The sequence below is a fragment of the Harmonia axyridis genome, chromosome 1 (assembly GCF_914767665.1).
Source record: "Harmonia axyridis chromosome 1, icHarAxyr1.1, whole genome shotgun sequence".
NCBI classification, from domain to species: domain Eukaryota; kingdom Metazoa; phylum Arthropoda; class Insecta; order Coleoptera; family Coccinellidae; genus Harmonia; species Harmonia axyridis.
The window spans coordinates 49,920,606-49,934,973 of NC_059501.1; the positions used below are offsets into that span (position 1 = coordinate 49,920,606).

Genomic DNA, 14,368 nt, shown 5'->3' on the forward strand with positions numbered 1-14,368 from the left:
ATGAAATATGTTTTTGTGTGAAATAGCGATACATTAGTTCCAAACCCTGTCCCTAAGGTCGCTAGCATCAACATTTCAAACGACTCTAGGCAGTCGTCTGTCTTCTCCTTATTTGTCTATGACTCAACCATATTCCTATCCCCTGAAAATCAGAAGTCAAATATGTAGGGCTTCATATGGACGAGAAATCAACTTGGAAAGCACATATCAAGGCCAAAAGAACTCCACTAAACCTAAAAGTGAAACAATTGTACTGGTTGTTGAATAGAAAATCCACTTTGACCTTAGAAAACAAAGTGTTGATTTACAAAAGCATACTCAGATCAGTTTGGACTTACGAAGTTGAGCTCTGGGAATGCAGCAAGCCATCAAATACAAAAATCCTCCAAACATTCCAATCCAAGACCTTGCGAATGATAGCAAATGCTTCATGGTATGTATCCAACCAAACACTCCATACTGATTTGTAGATCCCTTATGTTTATGAAATAACAAGACAACATTCCACAAAATACGAGACCCGCACCAATGATCACGAAAACTGACTAGTCAGCGAACTTTTCAATCTCACTCATACAAAAAGACTCAAAAGGACATGGCCAGAAGATCGTTATGGATAGAACTCAGTCTTCCGTAACCGGATGGTAACTGTCTCAAATCAAGACCACACAAAATATTTACTTATTACCATATTGAGTAGATTGTAAGTTTGCAATAAATTAATTTAAAAAAAAAATTACACACTGTACTCACATGACCTGATTTACCGCACTTATGACACTGCGCATCTTTAAAATAGCACTTGCCGGACAGGTGGTTCGCTTTTCCCCAATGGCTGCAACTGCTTGATTTTTGATGTGATCCTCGTTGTGAAGAACAATATGGCGGCTTCTGATGATGATGGCTCGGACCTTGAGAATATTTTCTTTCGATTGTATTCATAGCATTCCCCTTTATCAATCCAGAATTTTTTTCTGCAGTTTCTATGCTGACGGCTAAATTCATGGCTGATTTATATGTGAGACCTGTTTCCGTGAAAAGTCGTTGACGAATGACTAACCGAAGACTAACTGATTCCTTTGGTTAGTTTCCAGAGAATTTCCGAAATTACAAAGTTTGCTAGATTTTTTAAACTTGCCATGTACTATGGAATTGACTCCTGCATTTGTTGCTTTCTTTGTCTGAATTTGTATCTTTCTGCAATTTCAGATGGTTTTGGTTCCAAATGTTCTTGCATGATTTTCACTAAATCTTCGAAATTCTTATTTTCCGGCAACTCTAGAGCGCAAAGATCGGTCAGTAATTCGAATGCTTCATCCCCCATGATATTGAGAATTGCTGTTTCAAGTTCTGCTTCCGTTTTATTCGCCTTGAAATACTGTTTGATACGAGTTATGTACCGGGTTTTTCACCATAATTTGACCCCCCCTTTAACTTTGTTACTAAAAGAGGTACAAAAAAATGTTTTTTACAAAAGTTTCATTAAAACCGACTAGTGTTTTTCAAAATAATTTCACAAAATGAAATATATATAGAGTGGGCAACATATTGATTGCAACTTCATGTTTTCAAATGGAACACCCTGTATATTTTTCCATATTTGACTAGTTATTTTTCCCCAGACTTCGAATATATAACACATGTTTGGTCTATCTTTCTTATTCTGAGTACCAAAGAGTTTTTAATTTTAAGAACCATCTGGCATGCTCAATAATCAGTTTTCAAGTGGTAGGCTTCGATAACTCAAAATGCCTTTTTTTGAGTTATCTCGTTGGCAACGATATGACATACGCTTTTTACTATAAATTGGAATTGGATGATTTGGAAGCAATTCCATATATTCCTTGCAGCTTTTTTATTTCAATTGTTCTTCACATAAAGTGAAAATATTTCAAATTTTTCGCTTCTGTGTAGTTCATATTCGATGAATAGTTTCATTCAATGACAAACGTATGTCATATTTCGTTGCCAACGAGATAACTCAAAAGAGGGCATTTTGAGTGTCGCAGCATTCCACATTAAAACTGATTACTTAGCTTGCCAGGTGGTTCTTAAAATTTGAAACTCTGTGGTACTCAGAACAAGAGAGATAGGCCGAACATATATTCGAAACCAGGGGAAAAAGAGCTGGTAAAATATAGAAAAATTTACAGGGTGTTCCATTTGAAAAAAATGAAGTTGCAATCAATATGTTGCCCACTCTGTATAATTTTCATTTTGTGAGATCATTTTAAAACACTAATCGGTTTTGTGAAACTTTTGTAGAAAACATTTTTTTGTACCTCTTTCAGTAACAAAGTTGAAGGGGGGGGTCGAATTATGGTGAAAACCCCGGTACGTATTCCAGTTTTTCTCGGAAACTTTGAATTCTTCAAATTTTCCCAAAGACATGATTTGAAAATGTTCATTTATTCCACAAATTTAGTTTATTTCAAATTTAATTTCTTATAATAATATTTTTTATATCCTCGTCGCCACTGTGATAACTTTCGGATTTAAATTGATACTGATTTATTTCACAGCAGAACATGAACATGTGTTGATACAAAATAATACATATTCTATGAATATAGATAACATATACAGGCTGGACAATATACACCAGGGTGTCTCCAATAATATTATTCGACAAATGGGTGATTTTTTAAATGGAACATCCCTTATATTTTTGCATATTTTCAATGCTCTTCAATACCTCTATCATGATGCAAAATAGTAGGCATATTTTTCGGTACGGATCTTATTAAAAAAAACTGCAATATTTCGACGAAAGAATAGTTCGGTAAAAGCCCAGCAGACACGAAAAATTACATTTCAACCTGTGTTGTTTGTATATTTCCCTTATAATTCTTGGATTTTCTTCAGAGTAATAATGAGAATTGTGGCTATTGATGACTCCGGAATTGTGGAAGGTTGCTTCATCACTGAATAAAACAAATTCAAGAACTGTAGGGTCCTTCCTGTTCAGTTCAAAAACTTGCCCAGTTACAGAAATTCAGACGGTTTTCAAAATCGCTATCGGTAAGCGTCTGGTGCATCTGAATGTGGTAGGCATTATTATTATTTTTGAGAATTCTTTGAACTGAATGCTCACTTATACTACGGGCTACACCAAGGTCCCTTTGGCTTGTGTGTGGATTTTCAGTTACATACAGTAATGCCTCGAGCTTCTTGTCTTCGTTAGTGACCGATTTTATCCTTTCTTCTTTTTTATACATCTCCTGTCTCTAAAAATCTGTTTAAAAGCATCCGAGGGGTGTCTTCTTTCGGGATATTTGACAGCATAGGATCTATTGGCTAATAAACATGACATGAAAATCATATAAACCATTTCATCTTAACCAAAATTCATCTCAATTTATTGTATTTGGAAATCACTTTGAGCTCTGAATAACAATATTTTGATCAAAAATAATAATCGATTTACTTGATTACAGTTTCTGTGGCACTACTCCGCCATGAAAATCATATGAACCTTTTCATGAATAATAATTTTTTTGGATGCCGATAAAACTCTTCAATCGTTAAAATACAGAAGTTACCAATAATACCTACTATGTATCTGTTACTTATTCGGACAAACATTATCATTTTCATGGTGAACTTCAAGGATTATGATTTTGGAAGGGTTTTAAAGTTTTTCAAAAATCGGCCATTCAGTTTGGTTTTGTTGTGTGACTCATTTTAAATATCCGTAAGTTATTATGTTCATTATTCCTGACATTTTTGGTTGAAATGTCATTTTACCCTTGAAGAACTATTTCCAAAATTACACTTCTTTCTTCAAGAGCAAACATATTAAGAGCTTCGAATGGAAACTCAGGCTAAATTTTTTTGCTCTTATTATTACCGAGAAGAATTTGACAATCAAATATTAATAGAACCATAAACAACATGGATATATTTCCAAATATTAAATATGAATTTTTCAAGTCGAAGATGAATGGAATTGCTTGAAATAAATAAAAAAATTACCACTATATTTATATATTCGGATGCAGAATCGATTGGGCATTCAAATATGTGAGAATATTATGAAGTATATTTTGCAAGGAAAAATGTTCTGTTTTTTAGAAAACCGGAACTTCAAATGAAGAAACAATTGGTGAGAAATTGTCGCTAGACCTTCTTATGTTGAAAACCATACAAATTTGCAAAAAAAATTTTGAAAAAATTGGTTTTCCTCAATAACTTTCCATGCCTTGGTCCGATAGTTTTTTCGATAACATATTTGGTTAGCCCGTGAAAAATACTATCATTGTGTTGTGATGGGTCACTTTTCAATATTGCTCAAAGGATAAGCCACAAAACCCAGTGACTCATTTACGTGAAACACCTTGTACTTCTGACTGCTGCTATGACACAAAGCTCCCAAATAAATATTCTTTTTTTAAAAGAAATTTCTGTCCTATTCAATTCGAATAAATTCGGATTCCAGTACAATCCCAGGGCTCGTACGATAGGTAACTTCTTTTTCAAATCCAAGTCTTTCATTTCTCAGTTCTCAAATCAATTGGAATTTCCTCCAAAACGTCTTTAGAGTTCCTGATAATGAATCCACATTTTCTGTGTACTTCTATGACATCAGAAATTATTTTCAGAGCTTCATAGAAAGAATCTACACTATCCAAATGGTCATCAACGTAATGTTGTTCAACGATTATTCGGACTGCTTCTGGAAATTCTTGTTCAAATTCTCTAGCATTCTTCCTCATGATATATGTTGAGGAGGTGGGAGATGACACTGTACCGATAATCATAACTTTTTCCCCTTCATCCCACCAAAAGTATCTTCGAGCATTCCGCTCATTCTCTCTAATATGAATCTGATTAAACTTTTTCTGAAAGTCACCAGCTAACGTTATCCTTTTCTGGCGGAATTTGAACATTACTCCTAATGAAAAATTCAATAAATCAGGCCCTTTCAATAGGTTATCATTCAGACATGCTCCATTGACCCTCGCAGCAGCATCAAAAACAAATCTAAATTTGCCTGGTTTCTTTGGATTGGTAACCCTAAAGTGAGGGAGGTACCAACTGTTTTCACTCAAAATATTATCGTTGGAAATCTGCTCTGCGTAACCCTTTATTAAATATTCATAAAATTTTGCAAGTACCTTTTTTTTTCAAGTAAATTCTTTATCTTTCGATATTTTTTTTCCACGGATTTCATACGACTTACCGCTATTGCTCTTGATTCGACTAATGTTACTTCATCTTTTCAAAGGAGTTCTATCTCCTATCTCTCTAAAAAAGAAGTGAGGGTGACCCCTCGAGTTTCAGACCGATATCTCTCCTGGCAATATTCTCGAAAGTGATTGAAAAATGTATGTCTACACGGATCTCTGATTATTTCGTAAAGATTAACCTTTTTACGAACAGCCGAAATGGATTTAGGGATGGCAGAGGTAAAGGAAAAGCTATACTCGACATCTCAAATATTACGGAAGCCTTCGAGAACCAAGAAGTAGCTTCAGCGACCTTTTGTGACCTGAGTAAGGCCTCTGACTGCGTCTCCCATGAGGTTCTGTTTGGAAAATTAAAATCATACAACTTTCATTCATCAAGTATGAAACTCCTCGGTTCTTTTTTCTGTGGCAGAACGCAGGTGGTCAGGATTGGTGACTCGGTGTTGGATGAGGGTGAGGTGACTGCGGGGGTTCCACAGGGTTCTGTCCTGGGACCTTCGCTTTTCCTGATTTATATAAATGATCTGGATCTGCAGGATGTGAGCACTCATTACACCTTTTTCGTGGACGATGCTACTCTGACTCGGAGGGCCAAGTCGTTTGAAGGAGCCATGGGACAGAGTGGGATGATCAGACTTCGTCAGTCTGTCAGCGTCTGAGCACAAACATTTCTCTGAACACTCTTTGGTTTTTTTCGATTCCGATCTGCTGGTTCTGCAATATTACTCTCTAAAAACTTCTCTGTAAGGAGAACTTATCTGTAAGGAGTTTTAAATTATCCGCAACAATTACTACCTCTGATTTCTTCTTATTTTCACAAAATTCTCAAATTTTCAGGCTCGGAGTGTTAATAATTAAATTCTCTAGTAATTTACAAACGCTTTCATTACTATTCATGTAATTATTGTTTTTATCGAAATGGAAGCTCAGAATCTTTGCTTTTGCATTGTTGACTCCCTTAACGGCGTATTTTTTAACAAAATAAAAAATTGGGATATCAGGACAGTTTTCAATGAATAACTCGAATTTCACACAATTATAATAGCAGTTATCCATAACTTCCAGTATTGAATCTGAAGCACAAGCTTTTTGGGTTTTCGATTGAAAATCAATTATTTTTTTCATCTTGCGAATGGGGCCTAGACAAATTAATTATTATATTTCAATAGACAAACTACCTAATTTTTTTTAGAAAGTCCCTTTTGAGTTTGGACAAATGAAACTATTGGGTGAAAAAAACTTGACACACGTTGGTCGAACGATCTATGATCATTAAAACACGGTTTCGGAATTTAGTGGTTCTGCTCAGATAATGCACATCTCTTGAATGGTCAAATGAAAAAAAAAAGGTGCACAAACGTGGGCCTACGTTGGACAAACGATCCTAAAATTATGCCCTCAAAATTCGCATTTGGGGGTTTCAAGTTCACACTTCTTGTAATTTCGAATGGTCGATTTTGTCGTTTCTGTGAGTGGACAAATGAAATTATTTGGTGGACAAATGTGGACCTACGATAGACAAACTATCCTGAAATTTTGACCCCGCGTTTGGGGGTGTCAATTTCACACTACCTGTTCATTCAGGAAAGATGTTCAGAGTAGGGAATTATGGAGTATGGACTGCCCCAGGGGTCGTTTCTGGGTCCTTTACTATTCCTGTTATATATAAATGACTTACCATCAAATGTACAATCAGATGGTACGGTTCTCTTTGTAGATGACACTTCGTTTCTCGTTATTGGTGCTGATGACAATGAACTTCAGGAAAGATCACAGTTGGCCCTGTTGCAAGCCGAAATTCGGTTCCATGGAAATAAATTCAGAATGAATACACGACATGCATATTTTGGATACTTCCATAGTCTCATCAGCTATGGACTATTGTTCTGGGGTGGAGGACCTGAAGGACACAGGATATTCATCAAACAAAAAAATGCAATTCGTATAATATGTGGACTCAAGAGCACAGAAAATTGCAGAAGTTACTTCCAACAAGAAAATATCCTCACACTTACCTCGTTGTACATACTTACCTGTATTCTGTGTATCTATAATTCTATAGCAACAAGGGTAAACTGGCAAGAAATAATGAATACCATGGTTATACAACAAGATATGCGAGAAATCTCTTAACTCCATATCATAGGGTGGCGGCGACTCAGTTAAGCATAAACCATGACACAATAAATATCTACAATAGTATTCCTGCAAACTTGAAAGAGATGAACAAAAAAAGACTAAAACAAGAGCTGAAAAAGATACTATACAAAAGAGCATACTACACAATTGACGAATACTGGACAGATCATCTTTGTTAGATAGTTTGTCTCCAAATGTTGAAGTGTCATATACCCAATTGTTAAATTAATATTGATGTATTGTTTTTTTTTAATTGTAACTACCTATTTTATTCCTTGACATATATTGTTGACTCCCCACCTAAAATTTTGGTGGGTTAAAATTATTCACAATGTACCTATTTTCCTGTGAATAAAATTTATTTATTTATTTATAAATATTGATAAAGAATTGCCTTTGATAGAGAATTGGACGGAGGTTTCGGATATAGGCAAAAAAGCTGATTCATAAACGATTTATTTCCAATATATCCAATTTGATCCTTCTTCAGGCTAGATAAATCAAACTTATAATCGCTCCCTCATCAAGCATGAATAATCAGTTATTCATTAATAAACCGTTGTGAATCAGCTTGTTTGCCTATATCCGAAACGTACGTCCAACACTACCTATAATTTCGAATGCTCGATTTTTTTCGTTTCTGTGAGTGGACAAATGAAATTATTTGGTGGACAAACGTGGAACTACGATGAATACTGAAATTTTGAACTTAAATTTCGCATTTGGGGGTGCCAACTTCACACTTTCCGAAATTTCGAATGATCAATTTTTTTGGTTTCCGTGTGTGGACAAATGAAATTATTGGAAGGACAAACGTCGACCTACGATGGACAAACTATCCTGAAATTTTTATCTCAAAATTCGCATTTGGGGGTGCCAACTTCACACTTTCCGAAATTTGGAATAGTCGATTTTTTTGGTTTCCATGTGTGGTCAAATGCAATTATTAGGTGGACAAACGTGGACCTACGATGGACAAACCATACCGGGAAGTTCCTTACTAAAGGATTGCCTTGCCAAAAATTTCGGGGGTTTTTATCTTCCTTGGTGAAATGTTTCACCACCTGGAGTAACTTTATAAATAGTACCTCTGCCAGACCTGAAACTTAAAACAGTTATGTTATTAAAGGTATTTTCCTCTTCATTAATCCATTTCTATATATCTGTCCTTTTTCGGTTTTGGTTGTCAGTGGTTTGGATTTCTGTGGTGTTGTTGGAACATCCATCAAAACGACTTCCGCATTCATCTTCTTATTCTGCATTCTTTCAAAATCAAGATTTTTTCCAGTTCTACTACGCGTTTCTCGGTTTCAATTTCGAGTTGACGTCTTTTCATGACAATATTTCTTGACATTTCTTTTTTTTTTTTTCTTCCTCTCCATATCTTTTAGGAGATATACCATTATTCTTTCCTTTTCTTCTGCTCACGGACATGATTTCTATGGACTATCCAGTTCAGCACGAACGACTATATATTGAATACTTTTTCTTGTATTTATTCAGTATTTTCGACATCTGTCCCTACACACAACTTTTTTACATTCATCATCTTTTATTTTTCATTACAAAAATATAAACCACTGAATATCACAACAAAGAGTATCTTCCATTATTTACATAGAATAACTAAAGCTAGGTTGACATGAGTAGTGCATTGCGACCTATGATTTTACGCCTTATTCACGGGCGATGAAACGACGTATATTCGTATCGCCATAACCTATTTGGCAAATTTATGTTGTTTCTTCGTCGGTACAAAGGGATGCCGACCAGCCCTGATGACTGCACATGTCTTTCTGCGTCAATCTAGATATTTATGACTATGATGCGGCTCCTTTTTGATGAGAATTAACTTTGTCGGTATTCCTGCCTGTTGTTTATGACCGAATTAAATCTGATTCCGAATTTCTAAACATGTGATTTTTGTTGATCAATCGCAAAACGTTTGTGGGTCTATTTTCATAGGACTGTTTTTATCCAAGGAATCTCGCTTTTTCGTTTTCTCTTGCCGTTAATATTTTCACAAAAATTTTCGTCTGAGAATATTTTTTAATAGTTAGGCTATAGACAGGGTATCCCGGGAAGAATGCGACAAATGGATGCATAAATAAAGGTCATCATGAAGGACTCGTATCAAGATCGCCGTTTGCTATATACAGGGTGATGTTAACCTTATAAGTGAAATTTCATAGTTCAATAACTCTTTAACTAATCGACAGGATAATTTCAAATTATGAAGTGTAGTCACTCTACTATCGCCTTCCTTCAATATTTCTGAAATCGGGAACAAATCAGATCCGGACTTTTTCTATTTTGGGAAATATTGGATCACCCTGTATGTGCTTTATGATTTTATCTCGAATTCGTAACCACAAATAATCAATTCATAGAGAAAATTCAAAAATCATTTTTAGCACTGTCATACAGGGTGATCAATAAACATTGCCTTATGAGTGGAATTTCATTGTGCGATAAACTTATCAGTAGAATTAAATTCGAAATTTGCAGATCGCCATTCCTGACGTCAAAGGAAATACCTTTTTCCTTTACCATTTTTTCCGAATCGGCTCGGTTGAAAAGATATGGGCTGTTGGAAATCCATAAAAAAAAATAATTTTTAGTTATATCTCGCATATGGAATAGAATCGGGCATGTACAGGGTGGGCAAATTTCGATGTTTTAGCACTACAACTTTTGAACCAGAGGAGATAGACAAAATCTGATACCCACTTCTCGATCTCTTTTTCTGAGAAACTAACAAGGGTAGTATTCATTTTTGGCCACCTTCTTTTGTTTTCGAGTTATAAGCGAAAATTGGAAAAATGGTGATATCGAAAAACATTTATATCTCCGCTAATACTGATGATAGAGCTCTGAAATTAAAACATTATACAGGCACTTTTTTACGTAGAATCCAGTGGCGTGCTCGTATTTTCAAAAGGGTTTTCAATTACGAAGCTATGACCCAAAGTTATGTTTTTTTAAATGAGAACACTAGATTTTTGTGCCATTTTCTGAAAGCTTAATTCTTCCTGATTTCAAAAATATATAACATCGTATGATTCGTATCAAAATGAATATCAGAAAATGGCCAAAAACCTTTTTTTCCTTAAGAGTCTCAATATTTCTATGGTTTCAACTGTTGATGAGCCTTCCTATAACAAGAGCAGTGTCCTTCCGTCAATTTGATTATTTCTATGCTTTTCACTTATTTCTACAAAATTCGAATCTATATTTATTTTATACAAATAGTTTCGAAAAGATAAACGAACTTGGAAAAAGGTTCCTAGGTAGCTTGAACACAGTTTCAAATATTCATCTATTGAAATATCGAGAAGAGGTGTCGACTGTGCATTGTGCAATTGTTGTTATTATTAGGTAAAATATTATTTCTCGTTTGTCCCTTCGTAATTAAAATGTTGAGTTCAATCAGATATGCATTGTTTCATATGCTGTTTAAAATGGATTGGTACTTGTGCGTATTGATTCTGGAGACCTATGTAAATAATCTCCTGATACATGCATCTCATTACAACTCTTTCGATTGAAAAATTCGATTTTGTGGTTTCTCCGTTATTTCCAAATCAATTTTTAGATAAAAAATTTATAAAACATATCTAGATTCGAATTTTGTAGAAATAAGTGAAGAGCATAGAAATAATCAGATTGACGGAAGGACACTGCTCTTGTTATAGAAAGCTCAATTTTTCTGTGTTCATCAACAGTTGAAACCATAGAAATATTGAGACTCTTAGGTGAAAAGAGGTTTTTGGCCATTTTCTATTATTTATATTGATCCGAATCATACGATGTTATATATTTTTGAAATCAGGAAAAATTGAGCTTTCAGAAAATGCCACAAAAATCTAGTGTTCCCATTTAAAAAAACATAACTTTGGGTCATAGCTTCGTAATTAAAAACCCTTTTGGAAATACGAACACGACACTGGATTCTACGTAAAAAAGTGCCTGTATTATGTTTTAATTTCAGAGCTCTATCATGAGTATTAGCGGAGATATAACTGTTTTTCGATTTCGCCATTTTTCCAATTTTCGCTTATAACTCGAAAACAAAAGAAGGTGGCCAAAAACGAAAACTACCCTTTTTAGTTTCTCAGAAAAAGAGATCGAGAAGTGGGTATCAGATTTTGTCTATCTCCTCTGGTTCAAAAGTTGTAGTGCTAAAACATCGAAATTTGCCCACCCTGTACAAGCAAAGATTCACCCTGTATAGTTGGGCTATATATTTCAGCTGACTAATGTCTGTCAGATTTTCAAACAATTTACTGATTACCATCCTTTGAAGAAAAAGTAGAGAGTTATTCCTGAAAATCTGACCAGAACAAGGCAACTCTACAAATGTAGCAAAAGTATCTGAAGCAATTTTGGCCGAAGAAAAAAGTGCACGACTAACTTTCTTCAATTTTTTTTTACGAAAATGTCAAGGGCACATCTTTCCATAAGTGCAGCACAAAATCGAAATACAGATGTGCTGGGATGAGTTTTTTTTTCTAATTTTTGAGTATTCCTGTGAAAGACAAAAAATTTATGACTTCGGTGCTGGCCTGGCTTTTAATTGAATTTTGTGATATTTAGTATATGTACTAAAAATTTATTTCATCCGTTGAAACCCAATAAACATATTTTGGGAAATAGTTTCAAAGTCGGATGTAACAAAAAAAAAGTTACAAAGTATCACAAACCTAGTACAGCAAAATTCAGTAAAAAAAAATCGAAAATAACCCTTGTCTTCTTCCACTATGGTCGCTCAAAGACCACGAAACACGTTAAATATCTAACATGTTTGATATCTCATTTTACGTTCGTGCCGGCTGCGAAACCGTCCGTTTCGAGAATAGTTTCACAACTCCTCCGTTGACACGAGTCGATCTCTACACATAACTAACCTCGCCTGTGCTTCACTACCCGTGTCAACTAGGATAAATCGTTCATTTCGTGAATATTCGCACGATTCTTCCGTTGACACGGGTCGTTTTCCATGTATTCTTGAACCACAGCTGTGATCCACTTGCCATGTCAACCTAGCTTAAGAGTCGGGAATACGCTGCTCGAACCCTTTTCTTGACCTATGTGGGTTTATCAACAAGGAATAAATTAATATCGAATTCATTTGGCGAATATAAAATTTCATTAATATATCTCACTTCCTTGTTCGAATTTTTTGTTATTCTTTTAAAATTAAAGGGGGATATAATGATAATAATAATGATATGGTTATTTTGATATTTCATGCAACTATTCTTATAGTTTCAAGGACTGTGATAGTCGGATTATATCCGATAGTGTTCAAGTTTCAAATGATTTGAAATCGAAAAAACTCAATCTTGTAGAAGTAGAAGCCAGTCAGAAGAAGGATTTGAATTTCAGATACAGTAACTGTTCAAAAAACTCTACAAAATATATTCAGGCAACTTTAAATTCATTCAATTCTTCTTTCGTACTTATTTTAAGTACAGAATGAAAATTGAGTATTTATTTTAAATACTCTCGATACTGTTTGAGGTCTTTATGGGTGTAGGATCATACTATTGGACGAAGGTTTATTATTTCTTAATGAAATAAAGCAATGACAGGCAAAAGAATATATTTCGAATTTTTACTGCATTTGCGTCTTGCTAACAACATTTGCTTTCTGGGGAAGACCCCCCCCTCCCGCACATTGGTAAGTTCCGTCAAGCAACTTTTTAATCACAAAAATAGAAAATATTTTATGAGAACACGGCCACAGGCGAGTATTGAATTGTATCAACTAAATAATTCATACACGCTCTATTTGTTTGGCTATTGGAGCTTGGTTCCAGTAGCAGGACACTTCAGGCGAAAAAATAATTAAATCGCCGAGATCAAAAAGTTGCCAATGTGCGGGGTCTTAATGTGCAAGTACTGAAAAAGTTATATTTTGATAAAATGGACTAACCCATTAATTTTTTTTCAGGCGTATCCAGATGAAACCCACGAATTTACAAAACATACCACCATACACATGTTAAAACAGATCGAGCGATTTCTAAATGATTCTTTCGGACCCGTCATGGACGAATGGAGCGATACCGAAACCAGTTTTTTCATACAATGAATTCTAAAATATTTTGCTATCGAAATTTTTAATTTTATCGGACAACAAAATTTTTCGGATTGCATGAAATTGATTTCTTGATTGATGGAAAATATATATTCATGAATTTCAATGTAACGAATACGAGTTATATAAATTTTATCTGAAAACAAAATTTTTGGGATGAATGAAATTTATTTCTTGAACTGATGAAAAATAAACATATTTATGACTTTCTATGTAGGTAATGAGAATAAGCATTGATGAGGGATTGGATCGAAGCCGTATTTGGATAAAGCAGAAAAATATTTTTCCATACTTCCCCCACAAATATTACACAAAGGCTGTGATATGACACTCTTCTGAAAAGTATGATGCATTAGTTTTTCTCTTTATCAGTAATGACGGTGAAAATAAGAGCAGCTGAATAAATGAATCGATGGAATGAAAATAGAATTGAGAAAGTAAATTAATCCCAAAAAAAATAATTCTACAACCACAATATAGGTTTCAGAAATTTCAGATTATTTTTCAATCGATGTCGATATTTGTAGAAATATTTTTACTGGATAATATCATTCGAGAAATGATAACTTTGAGATAGACTCAGTTGAATGGATTATACAAACAATTTCTTTCCGTTCCTCATGATATACAGGGTGGCCACTTTTTCAATGGGATTGTATTGGTAACTTTTAACTCATAAGAGTTAGAAGGTCGGTCAAATGGAGAAAAAGTTGCATGCATAGAAGCATTATCAAGCAGTTCAAACAAATCGAGATTATCAGGGCCGGATTTCGAGATATCATAAGAAAAGTAAATTATGTCATTTTGATTTTTCTTTTTTTCCCACTTTATTTCAAATATTATCAAAAAATGTTACAGGAACTTTTTATTCGACAGTAAATTATCCTCAATTTGACGTAATCAGATTTCGTATCCAACGTTTCGTACTCTCTGGGCC

General features: G+C 34.5%; 1 protein-coding gene across 7 annotated transcripts in view; it reads left to right on the forward strand.

Annotated features, from left to right (window-relative positions):
- The window catches only part of LOC123673441 (inactive dipeptidyl peptidase 10), a 536,532-nt gene extending 522,990 nt beyond the window's left edge, over nt 1-13,542 (forward strand). For 6 of the 7 annotated variants that reach the window (XM_045607927.1, XM_045607937.1, XM_045607946.1 and 3 more), the window contains one exon: nt 13,285-13,542. In XM_045607927.1, coding sequence (XP_045463883.1) covers nt 13,285-13,425 — 141 coding nt within the window. In that variant the 3' untranslated portion in view covers nt 13,426-13,542. The remainder of the gene's footprint in view (nt 1-13,284) is intronic. The other variant, XM_045607933.1, reaches the window with a different exon arrangement.
- Nucleotides 13,543-14,368: the final 826 nt, after the last annotated feature.